This window comes from Lagenorhynchus albirostris, chromosome 2 (genome assembly GCF_949774975.1).
Source record: "Lagenorhynchus albirostris chromosome 2, mLagAlb1.1, whole genome shotgun sequence".
Taxonomy (NCBI): domain Eukaryota; kingdom Metazoa; phylum Chordata; class Mammalia; order Artiodactyla; family Delphinidae; genus Lagenorhynchus; species Lagenorhynchus albirostris.
This window is the reverse complement of record NC_083096.1, coordinates 104,468,047-104,484,991: the sequence shown is the minus strand read 5'-3', so window position 1 is coordinate 104,484,991 and position 16,945 is coordinate 104,468,047. Positions and strand designations below refer to the sequence as shown.

At 37.0% G+C, this 16,945-nt stretch overlaps 1 protein-coding gene across 1 annotated transcript in view; it reads left to right on the top strand.

Moving 5' to 3' along the window:
* Positions 1–16,945, top strand: part of CCDC18 (coiled-coil domain containing 18) — a 140,912-nt gene that overhangs the window by 22,791 nt on the left and 101,176 nt on the right. The window contains exons 9-12 of the mRNA XM_060139563.1: positions 1,243–1,364; positions 2,298–2,589; positions 5,282–5,406; positions 6,263–6,423. Of these exons, the coding sequence (XP_059995546.1) occupies positions 1,243–1,364; positions 2,298–2,589; positions 5,282–5,406; positions 6,263–6,423 (700 nt within the window). The remainder of the gene's footprint in view (positions 1–1,242; positions 1,365–2,297; positions 2,590–5,281; positions 5,407–6,262; positions 6,424–16,945) is intronic.

Below are 16,945 nucleotides of genomic sequence, written 5' to 3'. Positions count from 1 at the left end.
TTTACCATCTTCTTATAATGAGCAGAAACTTTCTTATCCAGAGAAGGAAAAGAGTGGAGACAAGGGACAAAATGTAGAGAAAGATGGGGTGAGTGAGCAGTTTAGAGCTATAGAAGTAAAAGCAGGAAATTTGTTCCTATCACCTCAGTGAAAATGAAGGCAGAGTAGATTATGTAGCCTTTAATTGGTCTCCTTAGACATAACACCCTGAGAGAGACTCACTTCTGCCTTTCAGAGGGAAGGTTCCTTGAATAGGTTCTACATAGTAATATAGTGGCTTAATTACATTCATTGAATATCTTCAAGTAATACCACATGATAATAAACCTGTTTGGAGGGAGGCCACATGTTGGACCTTAAGATAAATTCTTTATATCCTTAATTAATATAAATTCTTTATATCCTTAATATTTACAAATTCTGTTCGAAGAAAGGTAGAAGGATAGAAGAAATATTAAAAATAAGAAAAATTTAAGATCCCATTAGATACTGACGTCTTAAGTGTGAATTAATAAGATCACTGTTTTGAAAGCCTTGGTAGAGGTCCCCGTGGGAAAGAAATATTGTAGAAGGGATTTTTAATAAGGTAATCTGGACTGGGAGGTAGAATACTTAGTAGGGAGAATATCCTCCTAGAGAGGGAGGACTTTATAGAGGAAAGAGAGGAAAATGTAAGAGATGATTTTTTTCATACTCCTAACTTAGGATTATAAATTTCAAACTGCTCAGCAGAGCCCTATAGTTAGATAGATATAACAAAGGAAGTGGGGCAGATCTGTCCAGTCCTCCATTTCCTCTGCTCAAACCTGGATGCTTGACTTTTATCTGTTTTAAATTTGGGGCTGTGATTTCCTTGGGAGTATTCTGTGGCTAAAATTTCAAAAATTACTTCTCTGGAACATTTACACTAAAGTTAGCCTTTAGTAACTTGATGCAGCATCTCTACATGAGTTGCTTGCCTTGTCTACATAGAGCAGAACAATTCTGCTTTCAGGTAATCATGCTGTTGTTCCTTTCTTGTAGGCTCTTAACCATTTCTGGACAGGTGGTAGCATTCCCCCCTCCCTGTTCTTTGTTGCTGGAAGTTCATTTTGCTCCTTTCACTACAAGGCTGGGGACTTAAACTTGTGGAGTACTTACTCCACTCTCCTGCTTATTTCCGAAATCACTACATTTTAATTTGAAATACCTAAAACTTACGACCACATTAGTGCATCCACTGAAAACAAATTATTGTTTTAGGTTCAAGCTGAAGAAGCAATATTAGAGAAAAATCTGATTAACTGTGAAAAAGAAAATAAAAGGCTACAGGAAGAGTGTGGTCTATATAAAAGTGAACTTGAAATTCTGAAGGAGAAATTAAGGTACAGTATCCTATTGTAAAAAAAGGATTTTTGTGTGGAAATAGAGAAAAAACTGAAACATTTAAAAATAGAATATTTTGAATTCTGTAATTATGGGCTTAAATAATGTAGAAAGATAGGTGTCCATGACTGAAATTGTTTTCTACTTGTAAATTTAGGATTTTAAATGAATAAAACATGTGTTGATGTTAGTATACTTGTAAATATAGAGTAATGTGATCAACATATTTGCTTTGAATATATTTAGAAAAAATTAACACAGATGTAGTGTCCTTGTAGTGTGACCACATTAGCTAGTAAAATATGTATTCTTCAAATCATGAAGCATCACCTAGTGTAACCTCATTTCAGAGATGTTAAAAATGTGATAAAGGGAACTGATGAAATACAATAACAGTTTTAAACAGTAGATTGTTCTAATGTTTGACATGTTTTTATAGGTATACACATATAGGTTTAAAAACGCTGCATAGTAATCTGTTAATGGTTAATTAGATTTTATCTTTTAGAGTTGTGGCTAATAAATAGTTTGTGATTTTTTTCCTTATACTATCTAAAACTTTCTTGATGCTGCAAAACATTGTGTCAGGATTTTGGAGCTAACTCTCCTGTCATACACTTTTTAAAAGGGAGCAGAAATACCTCCAAGGTAATGGGATTATTCTGCTCAACTACTTACTGTGAGACACTGGGCAAGTTTCATAACCTTTCGTTGCCTTGTTTTCCTCCATCCGTAAGCAGGGAGTAACAATAGTGCTAGCCACTTAAAGTTGTGAGTGCCTAGCATGCAGAAGGTAGGCACTCAGTAAATGTGAGCAAGTATTATTATTTCAGAATTAAGCTTTAAAATATTTAAAAAGCGAGATTAACTAAATATGATTATTGAAAGTAAATGTATGTTTTATTTTCATTTTTATGCTTTTTTCTTCATAGGCAGTTAAAAGAAGAAAATAATAATGGAAAAGAAAAATTAAGGATCATGGCAGTGAAAAATTCAGAAGTCATGGCACAACTAACTGAATCTAGACAAAGTATTCTTAAGCTAGAGAGTGAGTTAGAGGATAAAGACGAAATACTTAGAGAAAAATTTTCTCTGATGAATGAAAACCGAGAATTAAAAGTTCGTATTGCAACACAGAATGAGAGACTGGATTTGTGTCAGCAAGAAATAGAAAGTTCAAGGGTGGAACTGAGAAGTTTGGAAAAAATTATGTCCCAGTTGCCAGTAAGTATGTGTGACAAGGAAAATTTTACCCAAGTACTTTATAAGAGATCATAATTTCGTAGTTGCTTTATTACCTTCTATTTTTTTCCTCACGTCTGCTTTCAGTCATCACTTCTTTTCTATCTAATCCTTTTTTCTGAACTTACCTTTCTACTATTCCATCCTTTCTCAATCTCTCAGATGCCATGTATAAGAATGGCACAGAATTTTTTAAAACAACAGTTTTAAAGGAACATTTATATACCACAGCGTTCACCCATTTTAAGTGTACTGTTCAATGATTTTTAGTAAATTTACAGATTCTGGAACAATCACCACAATCCAGTTTTCAAACACTTCTATCCCCCAAAGGTCCCTTGTGCCCATTTATAATCAGTCCCTGTACCCATCCCCACTCCTAGGGAATCACTAATCTACTTTCTGCCTATGGAGATTTGTCTTTTCTGGACATTTCATATAAATGAATTGTACAATATGTGGTCTTACGTTTTCTTAATGTTTTTGAGGATCTTTCATTGTGATATATATCAGTATTTCATTTCTTTCTATTGTTTAATATTATTCCTTTGTATGGATATGCCACATTTTATTTATTCATTCACCAGTAGATGTATATTTCGGTTGTTTCCACTTTTGAACTATTATGAATGATGCTGTTATGAATATTTGCTTACAAGTCTCTGTCCACACATTTCTCTTGAGTAGATACCTAGAAGTAGAATTGCTGAGTCATGTGGTAAATTTATGCCAAACTTTTGCAAAGTGGCTGTACCATTTTACATTCTCACCAGCAAAATGTGAGGATTTCTGTTTCTCTACATCTTAGCCAACAATTGTTATTGTCTGTCTTTTTGATTGTAGCCATCTTAATGAGTATTACCTGGTATCACATTGTGGTTTTAATTTCCATTTCCCTGTTGACCATGTTGAGCAATTTTTCATATACTCTTAGAATGGTACAGAATATTAAATTGTTTTTATGGTAGCATCTGGCCACCTTTTCTCTATGAGTTATATATATGACCATATTTATAAGTGAGATTAGGAAGAAAGTAAGTATACTTGTGTCAGAAATTTGTTATTCATAGGTGCAAAGTAAAGGTGAAATCAGGAGATAAGATAAAGATAAGATAAATGTGTCATGATTGGTTTCACATATGGATGGCTGGTAGACTTTTACCAATTTTAAACTGTCATGGAATTATGAAACTGAAAGGGACCTTAGTAATCATCTAATTCAGTATTATCATTTTATTGAATTGGTGAAGAAGTGTACCCAAGGAAGTAAATAATTTGTCCAGCTAGCTAGTGGCAGAGTTAAAAGCAGAACATACCATTCTTGGTTCCCATCCCCCTGCAATATCTACTTTCCTGGGATGCTGATTATTTGCTTAGATTGTTTTTTTTAATTTTTTTTTTTTTTTTTTGGCCACATGGCACGTGGGATCTTTGTTCCCAGGCCAGGGATCAAACCCGTGCCCGCTACAGTGGAAATGTGGAGTCTTAACCACTGGACCACCAGGGAAGTCCCTGTTTGCTTAGATTTCTAATGTACTGTTTGCTTTTGAAATTTGATAGTAATCAAATGCAGGTAGCATTCATTTTAAATTGATACTTCCTTTGACTCAGTATCAAGAATTACTTGATATGTGATTCTGAAAGTGGTGTGATAATATATGCTTGATCCCATATAACATGGTTTAGAAATGTGAATTTGTCTATTTCTAAAAAGTGTGATTTTGTTATAGTTTGAAGGTAGTAGTCATTAAGTGCTTACCTTGCCCCTTTTCACAACTAATTTTTAAAATTATTATTCAGAACATACAGAATACATAAAGAGACCAATATAGCACATTTGCTAAATCTGGGAAACATATTGTGATATCTACTTCAGACATTTTTAGAATAAAAATTTATAGGGAAATAAAGCCTCAGTATGTACTTCATTAGATCCCCATTCTCTCCCTCTCTCCTCAGAGGTAGCCACTATTTTGAAATTCATATGTATCCTTCTTGCCCATATTTTAAATATTGCCACATACAGATGTATCCGGAAAAAAATATATATATAGTTCAGTGCATTTTTGAAAGTACAATATGTGCCTCTGTTGTTTTTCACTCAGTGTCATGTGATGTCTCCATAATGATTTATATAATGCAGATTTATTTTAACTATTGTAGTTTTCCCATTATGTTAATATTTCATAATGAATTTATACATTCTGTTGATGGCTGTTAGATTGTTTCTATTAAATTCACACAGTTTTTCAAACTTACATAAAAAATAATTGTATCGGACTTCCCTGGTGGCACAGAGGTTAAGAATCTGCCTGCCAGTGCAGGGGACACAGGTTTGATCCCTGGCCCGGGAAGATCCCACATGCCATGGAGCAACTAAGCCTGTGCGCCACAACTACTGAGCCTGGGCTCTAGAGCCTGCGAGCCACAACTGCTGAGCCCGCACACCACAACTACTGAAGCCCATATGCCTAGAGCCCATGCTCCGCAACAAGGGAAGCCACCACAAATGAGAAGCCCCCTCACCTCAACAAAGAGTAGCCCCTGCTCAATACAACTAGAGAAAGCCCACGTGCAGCAATGAAGACCCAATGCAGCCATAAATAAATAAATAAATAAATAAATTGTATCATAGATATTGTAAGTTTATATATGTTTGTTTTTAAACTTGCAGTTAAAAAGAGAAATGTTTGGTTTTAAATCATCTCTGTCTAAGCACCAGATGAGTATTTTGTCAAACAAGGAAGACAGTTACATTGGCTGCTGTGAGACAAATAAAATGGTGATTTCGGAATTGAGGTACGGTTTTCAGATGCTGAAGTTTTAGCACATACAATGTGTTTTGAAAATTGGTAATTAAGATCTTTAGTTGAGAAGTTGAGAAATATACAGAAAAGTCTAGAGAGTATTATAACAAATATCCATATTTCCACAACTAAGAGCTGATTCTTAACATTTTTTGATATTTTTTTAAATCTGTTTCTTTAAATAAAAAATAAAACATTACAGGATAGATAATGCCCTTTGATCCTTAACACTAGTCCCATTCTCCTCCTAAGTATCTACCATCATGAGATGGATATCTATCCTTCAATTCATTTGTGTTTGTTTATACTCACACATATAAATATACTATTTTTATATGTTTTGTAATTTTGCTTTTTCACTCAGCATCATTTTTAAAATTCATCGTGTTGAGGTAGGTAGGTAGAATAGTTGATCAATGGATGGACTAGTGTGGTTAGTTTAGTTTTAATAGCTGTATAAGAGTCTCTCCTACAACTACATCACAATTTATCTGTTCCTTTATCAATAGTTGCCTTATTTCTAGTTTTCCGCTATTACAAATAATGCTGCAAAGTCCATACTTACACATGTTTCCTGTACAATATGCGAGAATTTCTCTAGCAGATATTTCTAAAAGTAAAATTGCTGGGTCATAGGTTGTATACTATCAAGTTTCTAAAGTAGCTGAACCAGTTTACAGTGTAATCAGTTGTATATAAGACTTTCTGTATCTTGGCCAATAGTTGACTAATATCAGAGTTTAAAATTTTTTTTAATTAAAATTATTTTAATTTGAAAGGGGAAAATGGTTTGTGGTATTTTTATAGGATCTTTCTAATAATTTTTGGTTTATTTTCTTTTGTGCCAGGATTAAGCTTGCAATGAAAGAGGCAGAAATTCAAAAGCTTCAGGCAAACCTGACTGCTAATCAATTATCTCACAATCTTATTGCTTCTAATGACAACCAAGAAAGTGGCAAATTAAATAGTTTAGAAACAGAACCTGTAAAACTAGGAGGTAATCAAGTAGGTAAGTATATTATATTCAATTCTTATTATAAATTGTAATCAGAGTTCTTTATGATAGTTTTTTAAAGAAACAGATTATCAACTGGTTACTATTATCAAACATACTTGATAATCTATTATTACTACTTATGTGTTAAGACAGTAAAAATTATTTCAAAATTCTTGAACTTTGCATCATTCTTTAAAAATATATTTTTGAAGTAAAATTTACTTACAGTAGGATGCATCCATTTAAAATAAAAGTTCAATGCTTTTTGTCAGATTTTTTTTTAAAATAAATTTATTTATTTATTTTTGGCTGCCTTGGGTCTTTGTTACTGCACACGGGCTTTCTCTAGCTGCGGTGAGTGGGGACTACTCTTCGTTGTGGTGCATGGTCTTCTCATTGTGGTGGCTTATCTTGTTGCAGAGCATGGGCTCTAGGCTCATGGGCTTCAGTAGTTGTGGCATGCAGGCTCAGTAGTTGTGGCTCGCGGGCTCTAGAGTGCAGGCTCAGTAGTTGTGGCGCACGGGCTTAGTTGCTCCGTGGCATGTGGGATCTTCCCGGACCAGGGTTCGAACCCGTGTCCCCTGCATTGCCAGGCGGATTCTTAACCACTGCACCACCAGGGAAGTCCAGATGTTTGTTTTTTTCATATGGTTATACCCTTGTTACCATCACCACAATCAAGACATACAGTAGTCCCTGCCTATCCTCCCAGGACACATTCCAGGACCCCCGGTGGATGCCTGAAGCTGCAGATAGTATGAAACCCTATGTACTACTATGTTTTTTCCTATACATACATGCCTGTGATGAAGTTTAATTTGTAACTTAGGCACAGTAAGAGATTAACAACAATAATAATAAAATAGAACAATTATAACAGTATACTATAATAAAAGTTATGTGAATGTGGCCTCTCTCTCCCTCAAAATATCTTATTGTACAAATTTAATACCTTTTCTATCTTCACACATTGTGGCTATAACTTTTGCAGTTTGACGTGTGATAACAAAACTAGCACAAATTTCTTTTTTCTTTACAATTTCCTGGATTGAAGAGTCTTACTGTAGATCTTAGCAACCTCAGCATACAACTTTTTTTCTTATTAAGTTTAGTACTTTCACCTTTTCGCTTAAAGGGAGCATGTTACGGCTTCTTTTATATTTGAATTGCTAGCATCACTACTCTTGCACTTTGGGACCATTATTAAGTAAAATAAGGATTACTTGAACACATGCACTGCGGTACTGCAACAGTTGATTTGATAACCTAGTTGGCCACTAAGTGACTAACGGGTGGGATACATGGACAAAGGGATTATTATTCACATCCTAGGCAGGGCGGAGCTGGACAGCAAGGGACAGTGTGAGACTTCACACTACTCAGAACGGCACACAGTTTATAACTTATGAATTGTTTATTTCTGGAAGTTTCCATTTATTATTTTCGAGCCTCAGTTGACAGCAGGTAACTGAAACCATGGAATGCAAAAACTAGGATAAGGGAGGACTACTGTATAACATTTCCCTCAGGATCCATATACTCCTTCCCAGTTACTTTGGGTTTAATTTTCTCTTCTTTTTAAATTTTTCTTAAAGTGAAAGCTTAGATTATTGACTTTAAATCTTTCTTCTTTTCAAATGTAAGTATTTAAAGGTACAAACGTCCCTTTAGTCAATGCTTTAGCTGAATCCCATTAATTTTATATGTTATGCTTTTATTTTATTCAGTTCAAAATATAATATCTCTTGTGTGTGTTTATTTCCAAATATTTAGTCATTTTCCAGATACCTCTGTGTTATTAGTGGTGGACATTAGGTTGGTTTCATTAAACAAATGAATTCATGAATGTACCTGATTTCAATTTTTTAAATATTTTGAGACTCAGTTTATTGGCCAGCATATGGTCTATTTTGGTGAATATTCCAGATTCACTTGAAAAAATTCTGTATTCTGTAATTATTGGGTGAAATTTTTTTTTGCACTTCTTTTGAGATATAGTTGACATACAGCATTATGTAAGTTTGTGTATAGTGTAATGAGTTGACTTACATATGTTATGATTTCCACAGTAAATTTGGTAACATTGTCATCTCATTTACATACCAAAAAAAAGGAAAAAAGTTTTAAGATCTACTCTCTTAAATTTCAAATATACTATACAACAGTGTAACTTATTATCATCATGTTGTACATTATGGATCCACTTTTACTTTTAATATACTTAGTTCTTAGCCAATAATTAACATGAAGAAACCACCGTGTAGAAGAAAACTTGCAGTATTTGTACTAATAGCAAATCACTTGAATACCTTATATATGATTATCTAGGTTATTAGGTAGTCTTTTTAAGACTCTTCAGGTTTTGTTTATTTGTTTCTTTGTTGCTTTTAAAAATTTGAATATTTCCCTTTCTTCCTTTCTTTTTCTTTCTTTCTTTATCATTAAAGTATAATTGACCTACAACACTGTTAGTTCCAGGTGCACAACATAAAGATTCGACATTACAAAATCACCACAATAAGTCTAGTTACCATCTGTCACCATACAATGTTATTACAATATTATTGACTGTATTCCCCATACTGTACCTTTCATCCCCATGACTCATTTATTTTGTAACTGAAAGTTTGTGCCTCTTAATCTCTCTCACCTATTTTATTTATCTCCTCCTCCTTCCCCTTCCCCAACTGCAACCACCAGTTTGTTCTCTGTATCTATGTCTGTTTCTGTTTTGTTACGTTTCTTCATTTGTTTTGTTTTTTAGATTCCATATATAAATGAAATCATACAGTATTTGTCTTTGTCTAGCTTATTTCACTTAGCATAATACCATCTAGATCAATCAATGTTGTTTCAAATGGCAGGATTTCATTCTGTTTCATGGCTGACTAATATTCTATTGTATAAATACAGTTTACATATTCATCTTCTTTATCCATTTATCAATTGATGGGCACTTAGGTTGCTACCATATTTTGGCTATTGTAAATAATGCTGCAATGAACATGGGAGTGCAGATATCTTTTCTAATTAATATTTTGTTTTCTTCAGAAAAATACCCAGAAGTGGAATTGCTGGGTCATATGGTAGTTCTGTTTTTAATTTTTGAGAAACCCCCATACTGTTTTCCACAGTAGCTGTACCAGTTTACATTCCTGCTAGCAGGGCACCAGGGTTCCGTTTTTTCCACATTCTTGTCAACCCTTGTTATTTCTTGTCTTTTTGATAATAGCATTTCTAACATGTGTGAGGTGATATCTCATTGTGGTTTTGATTAGATTTCCATGATTCGTGTTGTTAAGCACCTTTTCATGTACCTTGTTGGCCATTGGTGTCTTGTCTGGAAACATGTCTATTCAGATCCTTTTCCCTTTTTTTTTTTTTTTTTGCTGTTGAGTTATATGAATTTTTAAATATATTTTGAATATTAACCTCTTATCAGATACATGATTTAGAAATATTTTTTCCCATTCCATAGGTTGACTTTTCATTTTATTGATGGTTTCTTTTGCTATACAGGAGATTTTTAGTTTGATGTAGTCCCACACATTTGTTTTTGCTTTTGGTGTAAAATCCAAAAAAAAAAAAATCATTGCTGAGACTGATGTCTAATAGCTTACAGTCTGTTTTTGTTTTTTTTTTCCCTAGTAGTTTTATGGCTTTAGGTGTTATGTTCATGTCTTTAATCCATTTTAAGTTAATTTTTGTGTATGGTGTAAGATAATGGTCCAGTTTCATTTTTTTTGTATGTTGCTGTCCAGTTTTCCCGACACCATTTATTGAAGGGACTATCCTTTCCCCATGGAATACTCTTCACTCCTTTGTTGTAAATTAATTGACCATATATACATATATTTATTTATTTATTTATTTTTTAACATCTTTATTGGAGTATAATTGCTTTACAATGGTATGTTAGTTTCAGCTTCACAACAAAATGAATCAGTTATATATATACATATATTCCCATATCTCTTCCCGCTTGCGTCTCCTTCCCTCCCACCCTCCCTATCCCACCCCTCCAGGCGGTCACAAAGCACCGAGCTGATCTCCCTGTGCTATGCGGCTGCTTCCCACTAGCTGTCTACCTTACGTTTGGTAGTGTATATATGTCCATGCCTCTTTATCGCTTTGTCACCGTTTACCCTTCCCCCTCCCCATAGCCTCAAGTCCATTCTCTAAGTCTGTGTCTTTATTCCTGTTTCACCCCTAGGTTTTTCATGACATTTTTTTTTCTTAAATTCCATATATACGTGTTAGCATATGGTATTTGTCTCTCTCTTTCTGACTTACTTCACTCTGTATGACAGACTCTAGGTCTATCCACCTCATTACAAATAGCTCAATTTCGTCTCTTTTTATGGCTGAGTAATATTCCATTGTATATATGTGCCACATCTTCTTTATCCATTCATCCGATGATGGACACTTAGGTTGTTTCCATCTCTGGGCTATTGTAAATAGAGCTGCAACGAACATTTTGGTACATGACTCTTTTTGAATTTTGGTCTTCTCAGGGTATATGCCCAGTAGTGGGATTGCTGGGTCATATGGTAGTTCTATTTGTAGCTTTTTAAGGAATCTCCATACTGTTCTCCACAGTGGCTGTATCAATTTACATTCCCACCAACAGTGTAAGAGTGTTCCCTTTTCTCCACACCCTCTCCAGCATTTATTGTTTGTAGATTTTTTGATGATGGCCATTCTGACTGGTGTGAGATGATATCTCATTGTAGTTTTGATTTGCATTTCTCTAATGATTAGGGATGTTGAGCATTCTTTCATGTGTTTGTTGGCAGTCTGTATATCTTCTTTGGAGAAATGTCTATTTAGGTCTTCTGCCCATTTTTGGATTGGGTTGTTTGTTTTTTTGTTATTAAGCTGCATGAGCTGCTTATAAATTTTGGAGATTAATCCTTTATCAGTTGCTTCATTTGCAAATATTTTCTCCCATTCTGAGGGTTGTCTTTTGGTCTTCTTTATGGTTTCCTTTGCTGCGCAAAAGCTTTTAAGTTTCATTAGGTCCCATTTGTTTACTTTTGTTTTTATTTCCATTTCCCTAGGAGGTGGGTCAAAAAGGACCTTGCTGTGATTTATGTCATAGAGTGTTCTGCCTATGTTTTCCTCTAAGAGTTGGATAGTTTCTGGCCTTACATTTAGGTCTTTAATCCATTTTGAGCATATTTCTGTGTATGGTGTTAGGGAGTGATCTAATCTCATACTTTTACATGTAGCTGTCCAGTTTTCCCAGCACCACTTATTGAAGAGGCTGTCCTTTCTCCACTGTACATTTCTGCCTCCTTTGTCAAAGATAAGGTGACCATATGTGCGTGGGTTTATCTCTGGGCTTTCTATCCTGTTCCATTGATCTATCTTTCTGTTTTTGTGCCAGTACCATACTGTCTTGATTACTGTAGCTTTGTAGTATCGTCTGAAGTTAGGAAGCCTGATTCCTCCAGTTCCATTTTTCGTTCTCAAGATTGCTTTGGCTATTCGGGGTCTTCTGTGTTTCCATACAAATTGTGAAATTTTTTGTTCTAGTTCTGTGAAAAATGCCAGTGGTAGTTTGATAGGGATTGCATTGAATCTGTAGATTGCTTTGGGTAGTAGAGTCATTTTCACAATGTTGATTCTTCCAATCCAAGAACATGGCATATCTCTCCATCTATTTGTATCATCTTTAATTTCTTTCATCAGTGTCTTATAATTTTCTGCATACAGGTCTTTTGTCTCCTTAGGTAGGTTTATTCCTAGGTATTTTATTCTTTTTGTTGCAATGGTAAATGGGAGTGTTTTCTTGATTTCACTTTCAGATTTTTCATCCTTAGTGTATAGGAATGCCAGAGATTTCTGTGCATTAATTTTGTATCCTCCTACTTTACCAAATTCATTGATTAGCTCTAGTAGTTTTCTGGTAGCATCTTTAGGATTCTCTATGTATAGTATCATGTCATCTGCAAACAGTGACAGTTTTACTTCTTCTTTTCCGATTTGGATTCCTTTTATTTCCTTTTCTTCTCTGATTGCTGTGGCTAAAACTTCCAAAACTATGTTGAATAAGAGTGGTGAGAGTGGGCAACCTTGTCTTGTTCCTGATCTTAGTGGAAATGCTTTCAGTTTTTCACCATTGAGGACGATGTTGGCTGTGGGTTTGTCATATATGGCCTTTATTATGTTGAGGAAAGTTCCCTCTATGCCTACTTTCTGCAGGGTTTTTATCATAAATTGGTGTTGAATTTTGTCAAAAGCTTTCTCTGCATCTATTGAGATGATCATATGGTTTTTCTCCTTCAATTTGTTAATATGGTGTATCACGTTGATTGATTTGCGTATGTTGAAGAATCCTTGCATTCCTGGAATAAACCCCACTTGATCATGGTGTATGATCCGTTTAATGTGCTGTTGGATTCTGTTTGCTAGTATTTTGTTGAGGATCTTTGCATCTATGTTCATCAGTGATATTGGCCTGTAGTTTTCTTTCTTTGTGACATCCTTGTCTGGTTTTGGTATCAGGGTGATGGTGGCCTCGTAGAATGAGTTGGGGAGTGTTCCTCCCTCTGCTATATTTTGGAAGAGTCTGAGAAGGATAGGTGATAGCTCTTCTCTAAAGGTTTGATAGAATTCGCCTGTGAAGCCATCTGGTCCTGGGCTTTTGCTTGTTGGAAGATTTTAAATCACAGTTTCAATTTCAGTGCTTGTGATTGGTCTGTTCATATTTTCTATTTCTTCCTGATTCAGTCTTGGCAGGTTGTGCCTTTCTAAGAATTTGTCCATTTCTTCCAGGTTGTCCATTTTATTGGCATAGAGTTGCTTGTAGTAATCTCTCATGATCTTTTGTATTTCTGCAGTGTCAGTTGTTACTTCTCCTTTTTCATTTCTAATTCTATTGATTTGAGTCTTCTCCCTTTTTTTCTTGATGAGTCTGGCTAATGGTTTATCAATTTTGTTTATCCTTTCAAAGAACCAACTTTTAGTTTTATTGATCTTTGCTATCGTTTCCTTCATTTCTTTTTCATTTATTTCTGATCTGATTTTTATGATTTCTTTCCTCCTGCTAACTTTGGGGGTTTTTTGTTCTTCTTTCTCTAATTGCTTTAGGTGCAAGGTTAGGTTGTTTATTCGAGATGTTTCCTGTTTCTTAAGGTAAGATTGTATTGCTATAAACTTCCCTCTTAGAACTGCTTTTGCTGCATCCCATAGATTTTGAGTCGTCGTGTCTCCATTGTCATTTGTTTCTAGGTATTTTTTGATTTCCTCTTTGGTTTCTTCAGTGATCACTTCGTTATTAAGTAGTGTATTGTTTAGCCTCCAAGTGTTTGTATTTTTTACAGATCTTTTCCTGTAATTGATATCTAGTCTCATAGCGTTGTGGTCGGAAAAGATACTTGATACAATTTCAATTTTCTTAAATTTACCAAGGCTTGATTTGTGACCCAAGGTATGATCTATCCTGGAGAATGTTCCATGAGCACTTGAGAAAAATGTGTATTCTGTTGTTTTTGGATGGAATGTCCTGTAAATATCAACTCCATCTCGTTTAACGTATCATTTAAAGCTTGTGTTTCCTTATTTATTTTCATTTTGGATGATCTGTCCATTGGTGAAAGTGGGGTGTTAAAGTCCCCTACTATGAATGTGTTACTGTCGATTTCCCCTTTTATGTTTGTCAGTATTTGCCTTATGTATTGAGGTGCACCTATGTTGGGTGCATAAATATTTACAATTGTTATATCTTCCTCTTGGATCGATCCCTTGATCGTTATGTAGTGTCCTTCTTTGTCTCTTCTAATAGTCTTTGTTTTAAAGTCTATTTTGTCTGATATGAGAATTGCTACTCCAGCTTTCTTTTGGTTTCCATTTGCATGAAATACCTTTTTCCATCCCCTTACTTTCAGTCTGTATGTGTCTCTAGGTCTGAAGTGGGTCTCTTGTAGACAGCAAATATATGGGTCTTGTTTTTGTATCCATTCAGCCAATCTGTGTCTTTTGGTGGGAGCATTTAGTCCATTTACATTTAAGGTAATTATCGATATGTGTGTTCCTATTCCCATTTTCTCAATTGTTTTGGGTTCGTTATTGTAGGTCTTTTCCTTCTTTTGTGTTTCTTGCCTAGAGAAGTTCCTTTAGCAGTTGTTGTAGAGCTGGTTTGGTGGTGCTGAACTCTCTCAGCTTTTGCTTGTCTGTAAAGGTTTTAATTTCTCCATCAAATCTGAATGAGATCCTTGCTGGGTAGAGTAATCTTGGTTGCAGGTTTTTCTCCTTCAACACTTTCAATATGTCCTGCCACTCCCTTCTGGCTTGCAGAGTTTCTGCTGAAAGATCAGCTGTTAACCTTATGGGGATTCCCTTGTATGTTATTTGTTGTTTTTCCCTTGCTGCTTTTAATATGTTTTCTTTGTATTTAACTTTTGACAGTTTGATTAATATGTGTCTTGGCGTATTTCTCCTTGGATTTATCCTGTATGGGACTCTCTGTGCTTCCTGGACTTGATTAACTATTTCCTTTCCCATATTAGGGAAGTTTTCAACTATAATCTCTTCAAATATTTTCTCAGTCCCTTTCTTTTTCTCTTCTTCTTCTGGAACCCCTATAATTCGAATGTTGGTCCGTTTAATGTTGTCCCAGAGGTCTCTGAGACTGTCCTCAGTTCTTTTCATTCTTTTTTCTTTATTCTGCTCTGCATTAGTTATTTCCACTATTTTATCTTCCAGGTCACTTATCCGTTCTTCTGCCTCAGTTATTCTGCTATTGATCCCATCTAGAGTACTTTTAATTTCATTTATCGTGTTGTTCATCGTTGCTTGTTTCATCTTTAGTTCTTCTAGGTCCTTGTTAACTGATTCTTGCATTTTGTCCATTCTATTGTCCATTCTATCTCCAAGATTTCGGATCAACCTTACTATCATTATTCTGAATTCTTTTTCAGGTAGACTGCCTATTTCCTCTTCATTTGTTAGGTCTGGTGGGTTTTTATCTTGCTCCTTCATCTGCTGTGTGTTTTTCTGTCTTTTCATTTTGCTTATCTTACTGTGTTTGGGGTCTCCTTTTTTGCAGGCTGAAGGTTCGTAGTTCCTGTTGTTTTTTGTGTCAGTCCCCAGTGGCCAAGGTTGGTTCAGTGGGTTGTGTAGGCTTCCTGGTGGAGGGTACTAGTGCCTGTGTTCTGGTGGATGAGGCTGGATCTTGTCTTTCTCGTGGGCAGGTCCACGTCTGGTGGTGTGTTTTGGGGTGTCTGTAGACTTATTATGATTTTGGGCAGCCTCTCTGCTAATGGGTGGGGTTGTGTTCCTGTCTTGCTAGTTGTTTGGCATAGGATGTCCAGCACTGTAGCTTGCTGGTCGTTGAGTGAAGCTGGGTGCTGGCGTTGAGATGGAGATCTCTCGGAGATTTTTGCTGTTTGATATTATGTGCAGCTGGGAGGCCTCTTGTGGACCAGTGTCCTGAAGTTGGCTCTCCCACCTCAGAGGCACAGCACTGACTCCTGGCTGCAGCACCAAGAGCCTTTCATCCACAGGGCTCCTTAATTTGGGATGATTCGTTGTCTATTCAGGTATTCCACAGATGCAGGGTATATCAAGTTGATTGTGGAGCTTTAATCCGCTGCTTCTGAGGTTGCTGGGAGAGATTTCCCTTTCTCTTCTTTGTTCTCACAGTTCCCAGGGGCTCAGCTTTGGATTTGGCCCCGCCTGTGCGTGTAGGTCGCCGGAGGGCGTCTGTTCTTTGCTCAGACAGGATGGGGTTAAAGGAGCCGCTGATTCGGAGGCTCTGGCTCACTCAGGCCGGGGGGGTAGGGAGGGTCACAGAGTGTGGGGCGGGCCTGCGGCGGCAGAGGCCGGCGTGACGTTGCAGCCTGAGGCGCGCCATGCGTTTTCCCGGGGAAGTTGTCCCTGGATCCCGGGACCCTGGCAGTGGCGGGCTGCACAGGCTCCCCGGAAGGGCGTGTGGCTAGTGACCTGTGTTCGCACACAGGCCTCCTGGTGGCGGCAGCAGCGGCCTTAGCGTCTCTTGTCTGTCTCTGGGCTCCGCACTTTTAGCCGCGGCTCGCGCCCGTCCCTGGAGCTCTCTCAAGCAGCACTCTTAATCCCCTCTCCTCGTGCCCCAGGAAACAAAGAGGGACGTAAAAGTCTCTTGCCTCTTCGGCAGGTCCAGACTTTTCCCCGGACTCTCTCCCGGCTAGCTGCGGTGCACTAACGCCCTGCAGGCTGTGTTCACGCCGCCAACCTCAGTCCTCTCCCGGAGCTCCGACCGAAGCCCGAGCCTCAGCTCCCAGTCCCGCCCACCCCGGCGGGCGAGCAGACAAGCCTCTCGGCTGGTGAGTGCCGGTCGGCCCGATCCTCTTCGCTGGAATCTGTCCGCTTTGCCCTCCGCACCCCTGTTGCTGTGCTCTCCTCCGCGGCTCCCAAGCTCCCCCACTCCGCCTCCCGAAGTCTCCACCCGCGAAGGGGCTTCCTAGTGTGTGGACACTTTTCCTCCTTCACAGCTCTCTCCCGCTGGTGCAGGACCCGTCCCTATCCTTTTGTCTCTGTTTAGTTTTTT